Source organism: Neoarthrinium moseri (assembly GCF_022829205.1).
Source record: "Neoarthrinium moseri strain CBS 164.80 chromosome Unknown scaffold8_Wmoseri_CBS_16480, whole genome shotgun sequence".
Lineage (NCBI taxonomy): Eukaryota > Fungi > Ascomycota > Sordariomycetes > Amphisphaeriales > Apiosporaceae > Neoarthrinium > Neoarthrinium moseri.
This window is the reverse complement of record NW_026055122.1, coordinates 765,883-781,899: the sequence shown is the minus strand read 5'-3', so window position 1 is coordinate 781,899 and position 16,017 is coordinate 765,883. Positions and strand designations below refer to the sequence as shown.

Below are 16,017 nucleotides of genomic sequence, written 5' to 3'. Positions count from 1 at the left end.
GATGCTGTCAGCTGACTGTGCGTAACATGCGGATATGAGAGGCACCAGCAACCTCGGAGTCATCATAAGGGTGGGGATAGCTTTGCCAAGTGAACAAGACCGAACATTAACCACGAATTGCTCGAAAGAAATAGCAGGTAACTAGAGCACGAAGGAGTGCGCCCTGGCGAAGACGAGAGAGTGAAACAACGGAGTCATTCAAATCTAATAGTTAATTAGTTTTTCTTATTAGGTTTTGAAAGTAATGGAACCTTTTAAGATACAACCTAATGTACTAGTAGGGATTTCCCAATGGCCTCGACTTGCAGGGTATTATGAGTTCCTGATACCGGCTCACTTCGAGTTTCTTGAGCTGATTGTTGTGGTTTGTAGCCATTGATAAGGCTCGACACCTGGACTACTGTGTTCTTGTACGATCATGATACAAGACTGGCTCACTTCCGCTAGAATAGTCACTGTACTTGCTCGAATCTTTGGGCTTCCTCCCACTGCACAACACAAAGGAGAACTCCATCGTCCGAACCGACTCAGGTTTTTGCAGTCCTTTGGGGCCCCACTCCCCGGGGAATCGCTCGACCTCTTTCTCTGACGTCCAAGCAACTGATACGTTCGTTTCTTCGAATCCAACCTGCCGCATTAACTTTTCAATTGCCTTGGGATTCACCCCTTGATCGTGCTCGACATCACCCATTTTACCTTCGGGGTGAAATAGCCGCGCTTCAGGGCCGAAGTCTGCAAAATCCGTCAATGCCAAGCGACCACCAGGTTTCAAGCAACCAAACATAGTCTCCAGAAGAGCTTTGTGATCTGCCACATGATGTAGCAACAAATGTCCTGTCACTAGATCAAACTTCTTGCGCTTTCCACCTTGGCCTGGTGGCAATGCAGGATCTTCTGGGTCCTCTACAGACAAGCAGAGAGGTGCGATATGCTTTCGCTCTGTTGGGTTACACATTTCTGCAATTTTGAGTCGAAGTACTTGAATCATAGGATGCGAAACATCCACGGCCAAAATTGAGCCCACGTAAGGAAGCAGTCGGAGACTGAAGACGCCAGTACCGCAACCAATTTCCAGCACTGAAGGTCCTGTGATATGGTGAGCACACGACCAGCTAGACAGCTAGGAATACACATCTATGAATGAACACGGACCTTTGCCTTGCCTTTTACGGTCTTTCCGTACATTCTGATTACCGACACCTGGAAAAGAAGCCAAAAGGGCCTTCACAGCAGCTTCGGCGAATCGATGAGCGTCAGGGTTGTTATCCCATATTAAAGCATCCATGGTCCAACCAAAGCGTATTGCCAATATTCGTTTTTGTGTCTATCTACGAATGAAAACACCATTTACTGAAGAAGGTCGATGAGAATGAATAAATCATTCAACTTGTCCCTCTTGTGTTACAACTAGCAAATCAAAAACATGAACCGCTTGCCAACATGTATAATGTAGAATAAACACACTCACGTCTGAATACTTGAAATCAAGTAGAACACAGTATGGCAAGCAGTAAGAGACATGACAATGCACACGCAATTTCGGACCTGATGTGTCGTGCCTAGAGTATATCCCCTGATGATGAAGCCCAGTGCGGTAGCATGCTGCGTCAGCAATTGGGGAAGGGTACTGCAGCAACACACTTGCGCGGATTGGGTGAGTCATCAAACTACGCATGCCATTCATATGTGAGATGCGATTGAATGCCCAAGAAAATCATGTCTGAGCTCTACAGAGCGTGCGTGATTAGGGTGGGGAAAAACTGTATTCATCATTAAGGGCTATCAGGTCCACTATACCACATCATTGATTATCCCAAGCAATGCTCTCGACTTTGAGTAATAAGTACATATCTTCACTAGGAGAGTAAAAATAATATCACTGACTGCCATAAAGATCTTAACTACAACCACTCTATCCTGAATACATAACAAATCATTTCATCATGGCTAGTTTTGAGCAAGTCAAAAGTGAATACGACCATCAAGCCCAGGGCTACAACGATATTACGCACCTGCCCTGCAGCATACTCCAAACGGAACTTCTTGGTGCAGCCCTCGGGGATTGCACTGGGCTCCATGTTCTCGACTTCGGCGGTGGCTCTGGCATTCACTCACGCCAAGCTGTAGACGCAGGAGCAGCCACTGTCGACATTATAGATCTGTCCACCGAAATGTTGCGAGTTGCTGAGGACACTGAGAAGCAACTCGGCCGCACTGGAAAAATTCGTACCTTTGAGGCAGACGTGACGAAGCCCATTGATCATCTCCTCGAAAAAGGTCTACGGGACCAGTACGATATTGTCATGTCCAATTTCTGTTTCGACCATGCAACCTCGCAAGAGCAGCTCGAGACTATGTGGCGCAATGCTGTATCCCGTTTGAAGCCCGGCGGCCGCTTCGTTGGCGCCCGAGTAGGCAACATGAAGAGCAAGGCGTGCGCTGATGGCAAATACGGCGTTACGTATAAAGATTTCGAAGATATTCCTGGAGGTGTTCGCTACCGATATCGCATCCACCTAAACGAGCCGATCGAATTTGAGGCGAGCTCGCTAGACTTGAGCTGGAAGGGCAACAAGGAGATCATCGAGAAGTTTGGCTTGACAGACGTCCAGGAAGTTGACTTTATGAGCGCCAAGACCGTGCGCGACGACACAGCTTTCTGGCAGACTTTTCTGGATGATCCTAGTATGGCTGTCGTCAAGGCTACTAAGGCTGTGTCAGCTGCCGCTTGACGAGAGATTTGGAAAGATGGTTCGAATGGAAGCCACATCTGAGGAAGTTGCGTATGAGATAGTCCCAAATAGTTGATAGGCATCTCTATCATATACAAACCTAAAAGCCACTGCAATTGTCTCATGTACATGCATGGAAACAGTCTAAAACCACTCGATTAGTATTAGAGTATATGTATGCTATGAATGAGCCCTATTATAAACGGACTTATCGTATTCAAGGGCTGAAGCATAAGTAATACATACAAGGCACCGACCACGGAATGTGACTTCTGCTCAGCAAAGCAAATTATGCGGCCTTGATATTCGGTCGAGACTACTATGTCACATTTATAAGTCATATTACTACTATCTGAAATTGCCCTTAATGTTAGTTCTTCATGACGCTCAGTTTCTGTCGCATCCAGATGGTTTGGCCATGGAGCTTCAGTGAGGGCATCACGATTAGCAAAGCAACGACTTCTCCGCATTTGTGATAATGAGGCTAATATGCAATGAATGTGTAGCAAAGATCAAGGAGACTTTCCATTCTAAATTACAACCTGGCTTGGGGGTTTTCGGTCCCCTGTCTCCTATTCTGTTCGCCCCATTGACCGTGAGTATTCCCCATGACCTCGTCTGCAACAGCCAAAAACTCTCTCACGTAATGCTCCACAATCGTCTTGTCACCATCCGTCGTCCACATGGGCAGCTTGATGGCATGGTTATAAAAGCTCTCAGCATTAGGGAATTCCACTGTCGCTTGCGGCTTGCACCAAGCTGTGGGCCCAAATCTTGGCACTGCCTCGTGCGCGTGTGTGAACAATGGCAACCCATTTAGAAGGCCAGTAGAGCGTGGTATGTCAACTTCGTTGACACCGCGCTTCTCGAGTCGACGAACAAACTCATCGCGGGTCAAACCTTTGGGTGCACGGGAAGGATCGAATTGTATCACAAATGCGTACCAAGCATGTTTGTCCCGTCTGTTGTTTTGAAGGGTGGGCATCTTGAGGAACGGGATTTTGTCAAGTTCTCTCGCAACGTACGATGCGTAAGCTTGCCTGCGGCGATCATGGGATGGAAGTCGATCAAGCTGCTGGTTTGCTAACGCGATAGCCAACGGGTGGGCTCGCAAGTTGAGGCCAATGCCAGTCACTGAGGGGAGTGGTCAGCAGTCACTCATGTAGAAGCTGCAGTAAGGTCCAAGACTTACACCAAAATTTGCGCAGTGGATGACTTTCTGAGACTTCCTGCTTTGCTCGCTTATTGAAGTGACCATGGAGGATCGCACGAGAATAGTAATCGGTTGAGTTAGTAGCCATGACTCCTGCCTGGCCACCCATGACATTCTTCTTTGCTTGAAGTGACCAAGCTGCCATGTCTCCCCATGAACCCACAATCTTGCCGTCGACGACAGCACCATGCGCGTGTGAACAGTCTTCCAGAACTTTGATGCCCATCTTTTCGGCATTGTCGACGATCCTGCGCATACGGCAGGGCAAGCCCCACATATGCGTGACAATCACTGCCTTCGTTTTCGGGGTGGATCTTTTCAAAATTTCTTCAGGGTCCATGTTTCCATCCCCCAACGAGTCGCAGAATACAGGCACTGCCCCATACTGTAGCAACGGCGAAGCTGTGGCAAAGAACGTGTATACAGGACATAGAACTTGATCGCCTGGTCGCAGATCTAGTGCTTCGAACATATGTAAGATGGCGATTGTGCCGGAACTGCAGACAAGTGCATGCTTCAAATTGTGCATCTTACGCCATCGATCTTCAAAGACTTCGTATATATCTGACCTATTGTAGATAGACAGTGATGAGTGCATTTGTCGAACAACTGCATCCTCCGATTCGGCGGTGAGGAGCGGCCATACATGGTGCTCACCCCCGAGGGAAGCCTCAAGGAAAGGCTTGCCAATTTGACGATGCCGGGATGCAAGACTCTCTGTGGCATGCGGGTTACCGTAAGAACGCTGGATGGCCTCCATAACGCTCACGGTGTCGCTGACATTGGCCAAAGAAGCTGCGAACTGAGGTTCGGCCCCAGTGATCCACGCTGAGAATTGCTGTAGCATCGACTTTACAGCGAATCTCTTGGAGGAAGAGTCATTGAAACGAAATGTCTCGCTACCGGAATTGTCGCGCAGAACCACCTCTTTCCCTTCCAACACGAAGGTGCCATTTGTTCCAGTGACTACCAGTGATTCTTCGGAGCGGTGAGCTACACGTGAAAGGTGCACATGGCCAATATTGCGCTTCGCTGACTCTCCGAAGTTCATGATTACGTTGGCAATATCATCGCCACCGTATGTCTGCTCAATCCTCACTCCTAAGGCATTCTGAGCAGTGACGGACGTTGGCTTGCCAAAAAGGGAGACGATCATGTCGAGCATGTGGCAACCGAGGTCTTCCTGTAGATACTGTCAGATCTGGTATCCGGGAAAGAAGCTTGCAGAGCATACAGTAACTCCGACATCACTTTTAGCTCTCCAACCGGAATCTAATGCGTCAATGCTCGCAGTTAACACCGCTCTGAATGATGCGACCTGCCCAACCTGTTTCAAGAGGTCCTTTATCACCAGATATCGAGGCTCAAACCGCTTTTGGAAAGTAATACCTGCTTTCACAGGTAATTTCAGGAGCTGATCATATTCTTCTCTCGACTCTGCGACTGGCTTCTCCTTGAGGATGTTTATCCCGGCCTTTGCGAGTGCCTGACAGCATTCCAGATGAAACTGATGCGGGACGCAGACTATCGCCAAGTCCAGCTGATGACCATGCTGATCTAGCAGTGCAGATATAGAGTTGAGAATGGGAATTTTGGGATGGTTGCTGGCGAAAACAGTACGCGTTGCTGGGTTGACGTCGCAGACAGCCTTGACACACCACAGCCTCGGGTTCTCTAGCAAAGTCAAGAAATGTGTGTTATAACCGCGATGGCCAATGCCAATTATGGCAACGTTTAAGGGGTATCTGACATGGTTATCCATGATCGCCAGATAGTTCGCTTCCTTAGCTCAGTTGCTGTTGTGGCAAGACGCCGACGTTAGGATTAGTCGAGTCTATGCTAAGTAAAAGGGCCTGCAGTCGGTTATTCTACCTTGCTTCAACGTCGTACTCTGTCTGGTGGCCTCCGGCTTCTGCCGATGTTGTATTTTGAGCGGCAACTGAACAACTGTTAGTGTCCTTTCTTGGTCCGCAGGTGGTCTTAAACTAGGCATAGTCAGACAGCACTCAGAAGATATGCCTTCTCAGCGTACTCAATTGCTTAGCGACAGCGATAGACAGTGGTATCGCCAACATGACACGGGAGGCCAGAGTATGCATGTCATCATTGGTACCATGTATCCACACATGGCGAGAATAATGTAATGATCTTTCAAAGTTCAAAATGATCTTTTGTGTGATGAATACGCATGTGTGCAATTATGAATCCATCTCCCAGAGGTCCATCAGCGTGATGTCTCTCATCAGCCAAAGAGTTCACAACAGCAAACAATGAATAACTATAGATCGAAATGATGGGAGATTAGACCACACACTTTGATTTGCATTTCAAGTGAAAATGTCGTATTTCCACAGTTGCAAGTCTCTATTAGTTGACCCTATTCATGTCAACAAAGCCTATTTTTGAGTATGTTTAGGGGCTTGTTTCGTCAAATCGATCTCATTAAAAACTACTTTATTGCTGTGTCAAGAGGCTGATGCATTTTTATTATTGGAACAGGGGGAATGTGACCAAAGTGAAACACTTGCAATGCTTCACAGATGTGCAGCAGATTCAGAAGCCCCTGGACTGTTCTCGAGGAACTTAGAAATTAGCGGTTGAAACGAATAAAAACTGAAATGATATTCGGAAAAGCGCGTGATTGATCGAACCAATCGCCTGGATTCTTAGTTCACTCCCCATTTTGACTTGATGATACTCTGGTCCTTTTGCTAGATTAAAATTCCTTACATTTATACGCCTAAATGCTGATGTACGTGTCCTGCGTCGAACTGTCTAGCCAACTTTCTATCTTTCCAATCACTGGAAGCTCGCCACCATGTTTCTCGTGCTACATCGTGGCAGTAACCTTTGAAGGTATCAAATCAAGGACCTGGCGTTGGATACTGAGTCATATTGACCTCGCAGCGCCTTAGTGTTGCGGATTGCTGACTACAGCTGACCACCTACTACCTCATCCTGGCTTGTCTGTGGGGACTTTCTTCATGATAGGGAAATTCCTACTGATGTTACATAGCGCCCTTCCCATCAGAATACACACAGTAGCGCTGACGCCCCTTTCCCGCTCATTCGCCAGCGAGTAAGTCGTTGTTAGTGCAGTGTCTACACGTAGATCCACCTAGGACCGAATTAACATGGGTAGCCAATGTAGTGCATATGCCCAGACCAGCAATGGCGCAATGCATCAGGCCACCGACGTGAAACCCATCTAGAATTGCTTGTTGCATTATTCCTACGAATTCATATGGGGCGCAGGGTCCAAAGAACCTTCAATACCACCTTCCTCCCCGAGGCCTGAAGGATCCTGCATACAGAAGCGGCACCCTCGGTCCAAGCCGTTGCCATCGCTCATCTGCGGCTGTTGACGGTTGAATCGAGTTTGTTATTGTGTGGCAGTGGGCCACTTTTCAGAAAGAAGTTGCATTGCCCTGGTTTTGCTCTCCTCGAATTAAGTGGTGCTTGGACAGTTCAGCATCTTTCGCTAAAGCTGGCAAGTGTGAACTCTGTCTTGGCATTCAAAACTCCCAGTAAACTGTTCCAGAATAGTACCATTCCTCCAAGCTTATGGCAACGAAGGTATCTGCAGAAGGTTATATACTGATTGCAGTGTCCCGTGTATGGTCACGTGTACTACATTGACTCATGGCTTGCACCGGTTACAGGTTGCAATGTGCATGGCAAGGCAGTGTGACAATCTATATATGCAACGTGCTGCAATATGAAGAAACGCCTTTGAGGTGGCGTATTGCGTGATGCAATGGCTCTCTTAGAGATTCACGCCACTTATAACCTTAATTCTACCTTCCAGCCGTGGTCTGATGACTGGCAGTCCATCGCTTTCATTGTATGCTATAACGATTTCCTTTCTAGCCCTCATTAAACCCGCTGTAGTATTGTCATTCAATTCGCCGTCAACACGATCGCGAGACGTAAACGCGCCGCCGAACACCTCTAAAAGGAGATTGGTGTCCGTCATGGCACCCTCGACGTCGATCATTGTTTCAGTACTCTCGAAGCAAGAGTAACCATCGAATCCCGCCGCTATGAAGTTAGTCATGGCCACAGTGTACATACGATCGTGCTGGAGAGGGTAAGGCGCCGGGTTCTGTCGTGAATGATGGAATATGCTTAAGATGCGATCACCTTCCTCGTGGTGCCAGTTGACTGAAATGCTAAGTCCAGAGACTTGCATGAAACGCCCGTCCGTGTGCGCATCGGAGACAGAGTTCTCCAGGCTTAGGGCAATGGTGCTGCCACTCACGCGCTTTACCACCATCGCATTGTCGAATGGACTGATGTCTAGGATATCACGTATGCACAGCGGTACGTCCTTGCTACGCTCAATTACGCGATCGCATCGGATACCGCCGCTGTTGACTAGCGCAATATCCGAGTTATAAAAAGCCCTGACAGCATCAGCGACCATATTACCAAGATTGGACTCCTGACTACGGATCAGTGTCGAGCGTCCTTCGAGAGAAATGTCGGCATAGACAAGAGGTTGTTGAACAAGTTTGTCAATGCTTTCTAGACTTTTGGCAATGGCTGCAAGCGCCTTGGGGCACGGCGGTATTTGATGGTACTTTGGCATTTTGGTGAGGTCGACGATTTGTTTCACTGAAAAGCATAAGCCTAGTGACTGGTGAGAAAACGGATATACTTACGATTCATGTCAGATATGGAAGCGCTTCCATCTGACAGCCTCTCAACCCTCAAACGGACAATTGAAAGGCCTCTCCAGTCAGTCCCACTCTTGATGATATGGGCAAAGCCATTGAATTGGGTGACAGGCCCGGCAATGTCGTAAACTCCCGGCTGGATGATAGAGGGGTCGAAGTTCGTGTCAGTATGTGTTCTTCGGAGCACATAGTGATCGTGCCCTCCAAGGATGAGATCAATCTTTCCATCTCCCGATAAAGTGGCTTGAGACAGCTTCAGATCCTCAGCAAGACGCATGTGCGTCACCGCAATGACGAAGTCGCACCTTTCGGAGTTCCGGAGGTGTGCTGCAAGTCTCCTGCCGTCTGATGCTGGATCATGAATCTCACAGTCCGGTAGGTGTTGACAGTTTGACGGCCAATCTCTGACTATCAGTCAGTCTGTAAGGCACACATCGACGGTAACCCCAGGGAAGGGGAGGAGGAAGAGGGGCCCTCACGTGCCAGCAAGTCCGAAGAATCCCAACCTGTACCCCGCGACTTCCCGGGTGACGAATTTTTGAGCTTGAGCCAAGTACCGTCTTTGATCTCCGACACAATGCTTGCGGACGGCATTGGCTAAAGTCCAAGGGAAATTATTTTGCCTCGAGAGATGGGACAAGCGGGCTTCGCCGAAGTCGAAGTCGTGGTTCCCATAACAGGCAACGTCGATATTGAGGGCATTAAGCAGATCAATCATATGACCACCGTGGAGCACAGAAGCCTCCAGGGAGGGAGAGAACGCATCGCCACTGAAGACGCGCAGTTGATGACGGGCTGGAGTAAACCCATCGAGAACATGGTTGGGCTTTGACAGAGTACTTGCAAAACGCGGAACTAATTCCACGTCCGATGTGTGATACTACGGGCCAGATCGTGTAAGTCCTCGTTACCACCTCTCGGATACAAGGTACCGCAATGAGCACCATGTTACTCACCACATCATTGAAGTGCAGAATGTCGATTTCGTCCATTTTGATGCATTGCCGCTGCTGCGTGCTTAACTTGCCTTGCCCTAACAGCAGTCGCGCTTTCTCTCGTGAGATGTCCTCGGACAGCCTATGGATGAGCCGGTTGCGATGGAAGTCCAACTACGTCGACAAGGTGCAATGTATATCCTGGAAATGGCGCGTCGTGTGCTGATTGTCACGTATGTTTGCACCCTTACACTGATTGATGGACACGGACAGCATGGAGGAGGACACTGCATGATTGACTGGCCAATCAACGTTCGTCCCCTGGAAACATTGGCATTGGGTATGACCCCAAGTATTCAGAAGCCCCGCATATGATTCAGCTGATGAGACGGTGCTGCACGCGGGACGCCTGGGCTATATGGGAGGATTGCAGGTGCATGCAGTGTACTTTTTTTCTGGTCCCGCAGCGATGCGACTTCGTCTCCGCTTGTTTTGGTCATGAACGGTGGGATATTACTGGTCGCCGGAACGAGGCTCTGCAGAGCCTACAAAGAAGGGTTGTGAAATGCAGAGAAACGTGGCAAGGAGCAGCAGGAACAATACACAATTAACAAGAGGATGTTGCAGCGCGGAGAGCTGACGGAGATTTCTTTTCGTATTTCTTCTCACGGCAAGGCTGTCAGCTTTGCAGTGGCCATGTGTGGGGTAAGCAAGGCCACAGCTATTGGACACTGCGTCGTTCGTTATACATCTTGGCGTTGGGTCGAACCCATCGAGTCAGCCTTTCCACTGCAGGAAAATCCCGGCAACCTCCACATTGCCCAACGACGCTGCTACTTGCAGAGCCGTCATGCCCGATTTGTCGACAGCGCTAACGTCAGCCCCATGGTCGAGCAGCAGTTCCACCATCTTTGCATCATCTGCTGCAGCGGCATCATGCAGTGAGGTCCGCTCCAGCTCCCCCGCTGGCGCGTTCACGTCCGCTCCGTGCTTCAATAGGAGCTGTACCATCGAGAGATGGCCATTCGCCACAGCGATCCGAAGCGCATCATGCCTGCCATCTCCACTGCTGCGGTTGCAGAAGGATTCAGGACCAGGGCCGAGGCCATGACCAAGATGTACGTAGCCTAGATCGTCCGCCGGCTCTGGGGTACGGAGAGTGTCAGACGTTGTGTGGTACGTTATCGAACCTGCTGGCGACAGCACCTGGGTATGGTCACCATGCCGAAGGCCGACGCCCCCGGTGCTGAAATTTGCTAGGAACGGCTCCAGGGCCTTCATGTCTGGTGCAAACTCCTCGTCGCTACTCATGAGTGAGAATGTCTCGGCCGTCACTGCAGGACTTCGGGCAGAACTGCTTGGAGATCTGAGAAACCCCGCCGAAATATCCATGGTGCTGCGAGGCACTCGCCCTGCCTGGGTTGCTTTCACTATCTGCTCCTTAAAGGCGCGTAACTCTTCATTGTCTGCTTGAAGCTGTTGCAGCTGCGATCTCACGGTGTCACCTGCGTTTGATGCCTCAGTCTCCATGATTATAGCCGTGCTGGTACACGTAGTTGACTTACGTCTCTTGCGTTGAGCAAGCCTGTTCTGCTCGCGTCGACGTTCGACAGCCTGTGGCTCAGTTGAGTCAGCCATGGCTGGGAACGCCGGCGAGCTCGTCGGGGAAACTTCAAACACGTCTTGATGGCGTTTATATACCAAGAGTTCGCACTAAAAGTACCTTGATATATGATATAATTACAGTCGTAATATCCTATGCGATGCATGGTACTCTTCTGTCGAATTGTCTCGGCAGCATCAAGTCTCTCCCGAATGCCACTATGCTTAGTCTGTATAGTACATGGGCTTGGCTTGACCGAACAATAGCGCCACCTGAGACTGCATATCAACGTTCTGTAAAAGATCCTCTGCAGCTACTAGACTACCTTCCCTTTCGTAATACCTAGCCAGGGCGTAAGAGGCGATGAGATTTCCCCACACGTTGTAGAAAGGGACCCGATTGGCCCAGCAGGTGGCAAGGTCCGCTTGCTGACATCCCAACACGGAGCTCCAGGCCTTCTCTACAAGCTGTCGTACCCGAGTATGGTTCGTTTCGTCCTCAGGAATGAGACGATCGCAAGCCTTTTTCCGCTGACCACCCTCATTGAGCTTGTTCGAATTTCCTCCGGCAGAGGGTCCTAGTGACATCGGTATGTGGGGCAACCCAATCTCGTCTGGGGGGGATAGGACGACTTGCACATGGTGGTCGTCGTGAAACGCCCGGATATGCTCCACCATGCGATCCAGCATTCGCTGTGCCACTGTTATAGGAACAATATCCCTGCAGAAGTCGAGTGCAATGAACGTCTGCTTCTCGCCCATGGGCATACTGTATATAGTTACATCGTGACGATCTGCTGGAGGTCTGATTTCATCTACGGTGAAGCTGCCGTACTCTCGGCCAAGTTTGAACCGTGAACTCTCCTCTCCCAGGTTCTCGTACTCGACGAGAGTGCTCAAGCGCTCCCAAGGTCGCCAATCGGTGCATTCTTTGACGATTCGCTTGTACTGAAAGTTTTCAAAACTGACTGCTTCAAAGTATTGCTCTTGAATCTGCTGCAGTAGTTGAAGGCGTGTCATACCAGGACCGAGGCGGACTCGAACGGGAATGTTGTCGATGCACGCACCAACTACTTGCTCCACTCCCGGAAACATGGCATTTCGGCCCCAGACTACGGAACCGAAAACAACATCACCGCTGCTCGCCATCTCAGCGAGTACTAGGGCCCATGCAGCTTTGATAGTAGTGCCAATTGTGATATCGGAGTGGGAGTGAACCAAAGAGGTGTCAATGAGCGTCTCCACTTGGCCATTCAGCACGTGTTTCCAAGGAATACTGGAGTGCTGAAACACGTTAGTCATGGACGACCCATCCAGAAGTTTTCTCCAGTAGTGGCAAGCGTCATTTGCGTTGTGGTTTGCTGCAAAATTCATGTATTCTGGAAAAGATGTCTTTGGCAGGAGATTGGACCCGCTGTAAGCCAGGCCAAACTCATTGCACCATCTTATAAGCGTTACTCCGTCGTACTGTAAGTGCGAGGCCCGGATAATGAGCCGCATAACTCGACCGTGTGCGCCCCGAAGTAACCAGAACTTGACGAGCGCCGCAGTGATATCCAGGCGCTGTCGAGCATCGCATTCCATCACAGACGCAGTTGTTTTGTCCACATTTTCCACGTGCAGCGAATGGACGATATCAAACGCTAGTTGATTTACAGCAACTTGGTACACCCGTTGACGGTAGACACAGTAGACTGTCCGCAAAATAGCATGGTAGGACACAAGCCGCTCTATTGCAGCCTGTACCCTATCAGGCTCGAGCGCGACGTCGAAATCGAAAGTAACATAGTTAGTGCCACCTCTGGACTTCAATGAGGACCACGCCAGGTTTTCAATCTGATAGTCAGTGGCCAACGCTATGTCCTTGATGTTAGAGGCTGCAATCCCCAACTCTGGAGCTACCACCCTCTTGACGAAATCTTCAGCAAACACGTTGTATAACGTAGAAAAATGGTTATACCCGTAATGCTGTTTTACCACGGCCTCTTTAATTTTCTCGATCTTAACCGTAGAAGCAATATCTTGAAGTCGCGGGTGTTGGAGGACCTGTGCTACTGTTATTGCAATCCCTTTCTCGCGAGCTGCAACAGCGAGTCTCATGGCAAGAATGGAATTGCCTCCGAGCCAGAAGAAGTTGTCGCCAGGTGTGATAGCGTTTTCATCTACCCCGAGAATTTGAGCCCAGAGACGCGCAATCAAGATCTCTTTCTCGGACCCCTTTTCCTTCGCTGGGAGTTCATGGGACGAGTATTCCATGAGTTCAACTTCAGACAAGGACTCGACCATTGTCCTCAGCCTGTGTCTGTCCGCTTTCCCTGAAGCAGCAGTTGGTATGTAAGTGAGCGGTAGGAATATGGAAGGAATGAAATGTGATGGGAGGTATTTCGTCAGATAACTCTTGATAGACATCGCTTTAATCCTGAATGCGTCGGACGTAGGTTGGAGTAGAGACTCGATCGATGCTGCAGCATTCCGGCTTTCGCAAATGAAAGCAATGAGTATCTTCTGGGTCGGCCGGTAGATAGGCCGAACTACTTCTGCAACCGATTGCAAATAGTTGCCTGAGTTGCTTTGGTTGATGTGATGCTCAATCTCACCCAGTTCAACGCGATGTCCTCTGATCTTGACTTGAGTATCACGTCGGCCACAAAATTCTAAGGATCCATCTGGCGTGTACCGCACAAGATCTCCTGTGTAGTACATACGATAACTGTTGGTAGTAGGCGGTATCCACGGCACCTCGGCCTTGAACGCGACTGCATTTCGAGCTTCATCATGAAGGTAGCCACGGGCCACCGTTGGGCCTTGAAGGACCAATTCTCCAATTGCTCCAATCGGAGTCAGCTTTTCCCGATTGTCGATGCGAACAACCCACGTGTTGACGGCTTTCATGCCTTTGCCCATATGCGATGGATCTCGGATTCCTCTGGACCAAGAATGGGAGGTTGCCTCGACTGAGTTCTCGGAGGGTCCATATATGTTGATGAGTTCAACTGAGTCAGCCCAAGTTTCTATCATGTCGCTACTTGCCGCTTCTCCCCAAGTGCACAGAGTTTTAAGAGCCGGTACATCCTTGGGACTGATTATTTTTGCCAGAGTAGGCGTGACGCCCATCCAGTTAACTCGCAAATCTCTCATGGCGCCGGCCAAATCATTCAGACGGCGCTCTTCTGATGGGATGCAGATGCAGGCACCAACCAACAGCGGAGTCAGGATCTCAACCAAAATTGCGTCAAAACTGTGGCTTGCGAACTGCAGTACCCGGGAACATCTGTTCACGTGGCATGCCTCGTGTTGTGAGACGGCATTGGCCAGATATGTGCAATGCTCGATCACGATACCCTTCGGTTGACCCGTGCTTCCAGACGTAAACTGAATATACGCCACATCGTCCGGTTTTACTGTCGAGCATACGTACTCGGACGTCTCACTTGGGGAGTCAGACGCTTGGTGAAAGAACGATTCGTTGACGATGAGCTCTACCACGCCTTTCTGTGACATGCATAACATGCCTTCTAGCGCACAGTCGACTAGTAGTACCGGGGCTTGCGTAAACTCGAGTATGTTTTTCAGTCTCTCTACTGGAAATTCTGGATTGAGTGCCACTGCAGCACCCCCCGCTTTGAGAATGGCCAGTATGGACACCACCGTCCATTTAGACTTCTGAAACAAGAAAGCAACACTAGACCCGACATGTACGCCGAGGTTGTAAAGCTTTGATGCGAGACGCGAAGAGAGAACATCGAGCTCGCCGTAGGTCAGATCTCCATCCCATGCTGACACGGCAGGGGCCTCTGGGTCTTCTTTCATTCTTTCGCGGATTACTTCATGAAGACAGTTTTTGTAGGTTCCTAGATCCTTGCCGTTCCACGTCTGAATATCCACAGCATCGGTGGGTGGCAATATGTCCAGATCTTGAAGATGTTCATCGGCATTTGCCACAATTGCGAGAATGCAAGTCGAAAAGCACCTAGCAATTCGTGATGCCCGCAACTCGCTAAAGATGTGCTGTGGGTAGCGGATGACGATAGGGCCTTTTTGCAGGTGGACCTGGGCTTCAAGAATCACATTTGGGGAATCCTGTGAGAAGAATTAGTAAACATCATTATCTGTGAAAAAAAAGGCATAGCTTTCTCACAGCTGAAATGCCGCCGTTTGTCTGTATGGCGTCGGTCACCATGGTGGAACTGTGGTCTTGGATTGACAGTATCGTGTCAAATAGTCCCGTTGAGCTGGCGAGTGCGGACAGACCGTGCTTCTCGCCATCAACTACCAACGACACTTCCTCCATCGATGATAGAAGACTGCCCGTGGTTTGTTTGGCATCTAATCGACAGCGTAGTATGCTTTGGCCTCGGCTTGTCTTGATGCCAAAACACACGTCCTCTACGCCAGCATAAGTCCCAACGACAATGCCCCAGGCCAGTTTAAAGAGCGACATCTCTGAGACCTGCCGGTCTTGACAAAATGCAAGAACGACTTCATAGTCAATCGATTCGTCAACTATAATGGTTTCAAAATTCTTTCCACCAGAACTCTTGGAACTGTACTCCTTTGCTGTAAAGACATGACAGCTATCCCAGTTCTCCCATGACGGTGATGGGTCGACTTGAGAACCCATAGCTGGCTTACAAACGGTGCCACTTCTTCAACTGCAAGTCTTGCACACCATTCAAAGGCGACCCGTTTGTTTTTACGTGGCTCTGGTCAAATGATATATAATCTCCTACATTACTTTTTGTCATCTCGAACCTGTGCTGCAATACTCAACTTTTGCTGATAGCGCTACCCTCATTGCTCGTGCACTTGATTACAAGCTTGCTGGAACACCAGACGTCCCCAAATTAGACAGACTG

At 49.4% G+C, this 16,017-nt stretch overlaps 6 protein-coding genes across 6 annotated transcripts; 1 reads left to right on the top strand and 5 right to left on the bottom strand.

The window, feature by feature from the left end:
* Nucleotides 1-397: 397 nt before the first annotated feature.
* JN550_003514 (uncharacterized protein) lies at nucleotides 398-1,285 on the bottom strand (the record flags this gene model as incomplete). Its single annotated transcript, XM_049314927.1, has 2 exons — nucleotides 398-1,086; nucleotides 1,153-1,285. The coding sequence occupies 2 exons, from the start codon at nucleotides 1,283-1,285 to the stop codon at nucleotides 398-400; spliced, it is 822 nt and encodes a 273-aa protein (XP_049174705.1).
* Nucleotides 1,286-1,943: 658 nt separating this feature from the next.
* On the top strand, nucleotides 1,944-2,732 carry JN550_003513 (uncharacterized protein; the record flags this gene model as incomplete). The annotated part of the gene is made up of 1 exon (XM_049314926.1): nucleotides 1,944-2,732. The coding sequence occupies one exon, from the start codon at nucleotides 1,944-1,946 to the stop codon at nucleotides 2,730-2,732; it is 789 nt and encodes a 262-aa protein (XP_049174704.1).
* Nucleotides 2,733-3,267: 535 nt separating this feature from the next.
* JN550_003512 (uncharacterized protein) lies at nucleotides 3,268-5,707 on the bottom strand (the record flags this gene model as incomplete). Its single annotated transcript, XM_049314925.1, has 3 exons — nucleotides 3,268-3,866; nucleotides 3,925-5,128; nucleotides 5,180-5,707. 3 exons carry the CDS (start codon nucleotides 5,705-5,707, stop codon nucleotides 3,268-3,270), a joined length of 2,331 nt encoding a protein of 776 aa, XP_049174703.1.
* Nucleotides 5,708-7,711: 2,004 nt separating this feature from the next.
* JN550_003511 (uncharacterized protein) lies at nucleotides 7,712-9,616 on the bottom strand (the record flags this gene model as incomplete). The annotated part of the gene is made up of 4 exons (XM_049314923.1): nucleotides 7,712-8,562; nucleotides 8,610-9,028; nucleotides 9,104-9,504; nucleotides 9,581-9,616. The coding sequence occupies 4 exons, from the start codon at nucleotides 9,614-9,616 to the stop codon at nucleotides 7,712-7,714; spliced, it is 1,707 nt and encodes a 568-aa protein (XP_049174702.1).
* A 720-nt stretch (nucleotides 9,617-10,336) lies between these two features.
* JN550_003510 (uncharacterized protein) lies at nucleotides 10,337-11,197 on the bottom strand (the record flags this gene model as incomplete). Its single annotated transcript, XM_049314922.1, has 2 exons — nucleotides 10,337-11,064; nucleotides 11,125-11,197. 2 exons carry the CDS (start codon nucleotides 11,195-11,197, stop codon nucleotides 10,337-10,339), a joined length of 801 nt encoding a protein of 266 aa, XP_049174701.1.
* Nucleotides 11,198-11,386: 189 nt separating this feature from the next.
* On the bottom strand, nucleotides 11,387-15,782 carry JN550_003509 (uncharacterized protein; the record flags this gene model as incomplete). Its single annotated transcript, XM_049314921.1, has 2 exons — nucleotides 11,387-15,241; nucleotides 15,300-15,782. 2 exons carry the CDS (start codon nucleotides 15,780-15,782, stop codon nucleotides 11,387-11,389), a joined length of 4,338 nt encoding a protein of 1,445 aa, XP_049174700.1.
* Between the last annotated feature and the right edge of the window lie 235 nt (nucleotides 15,783-16,017).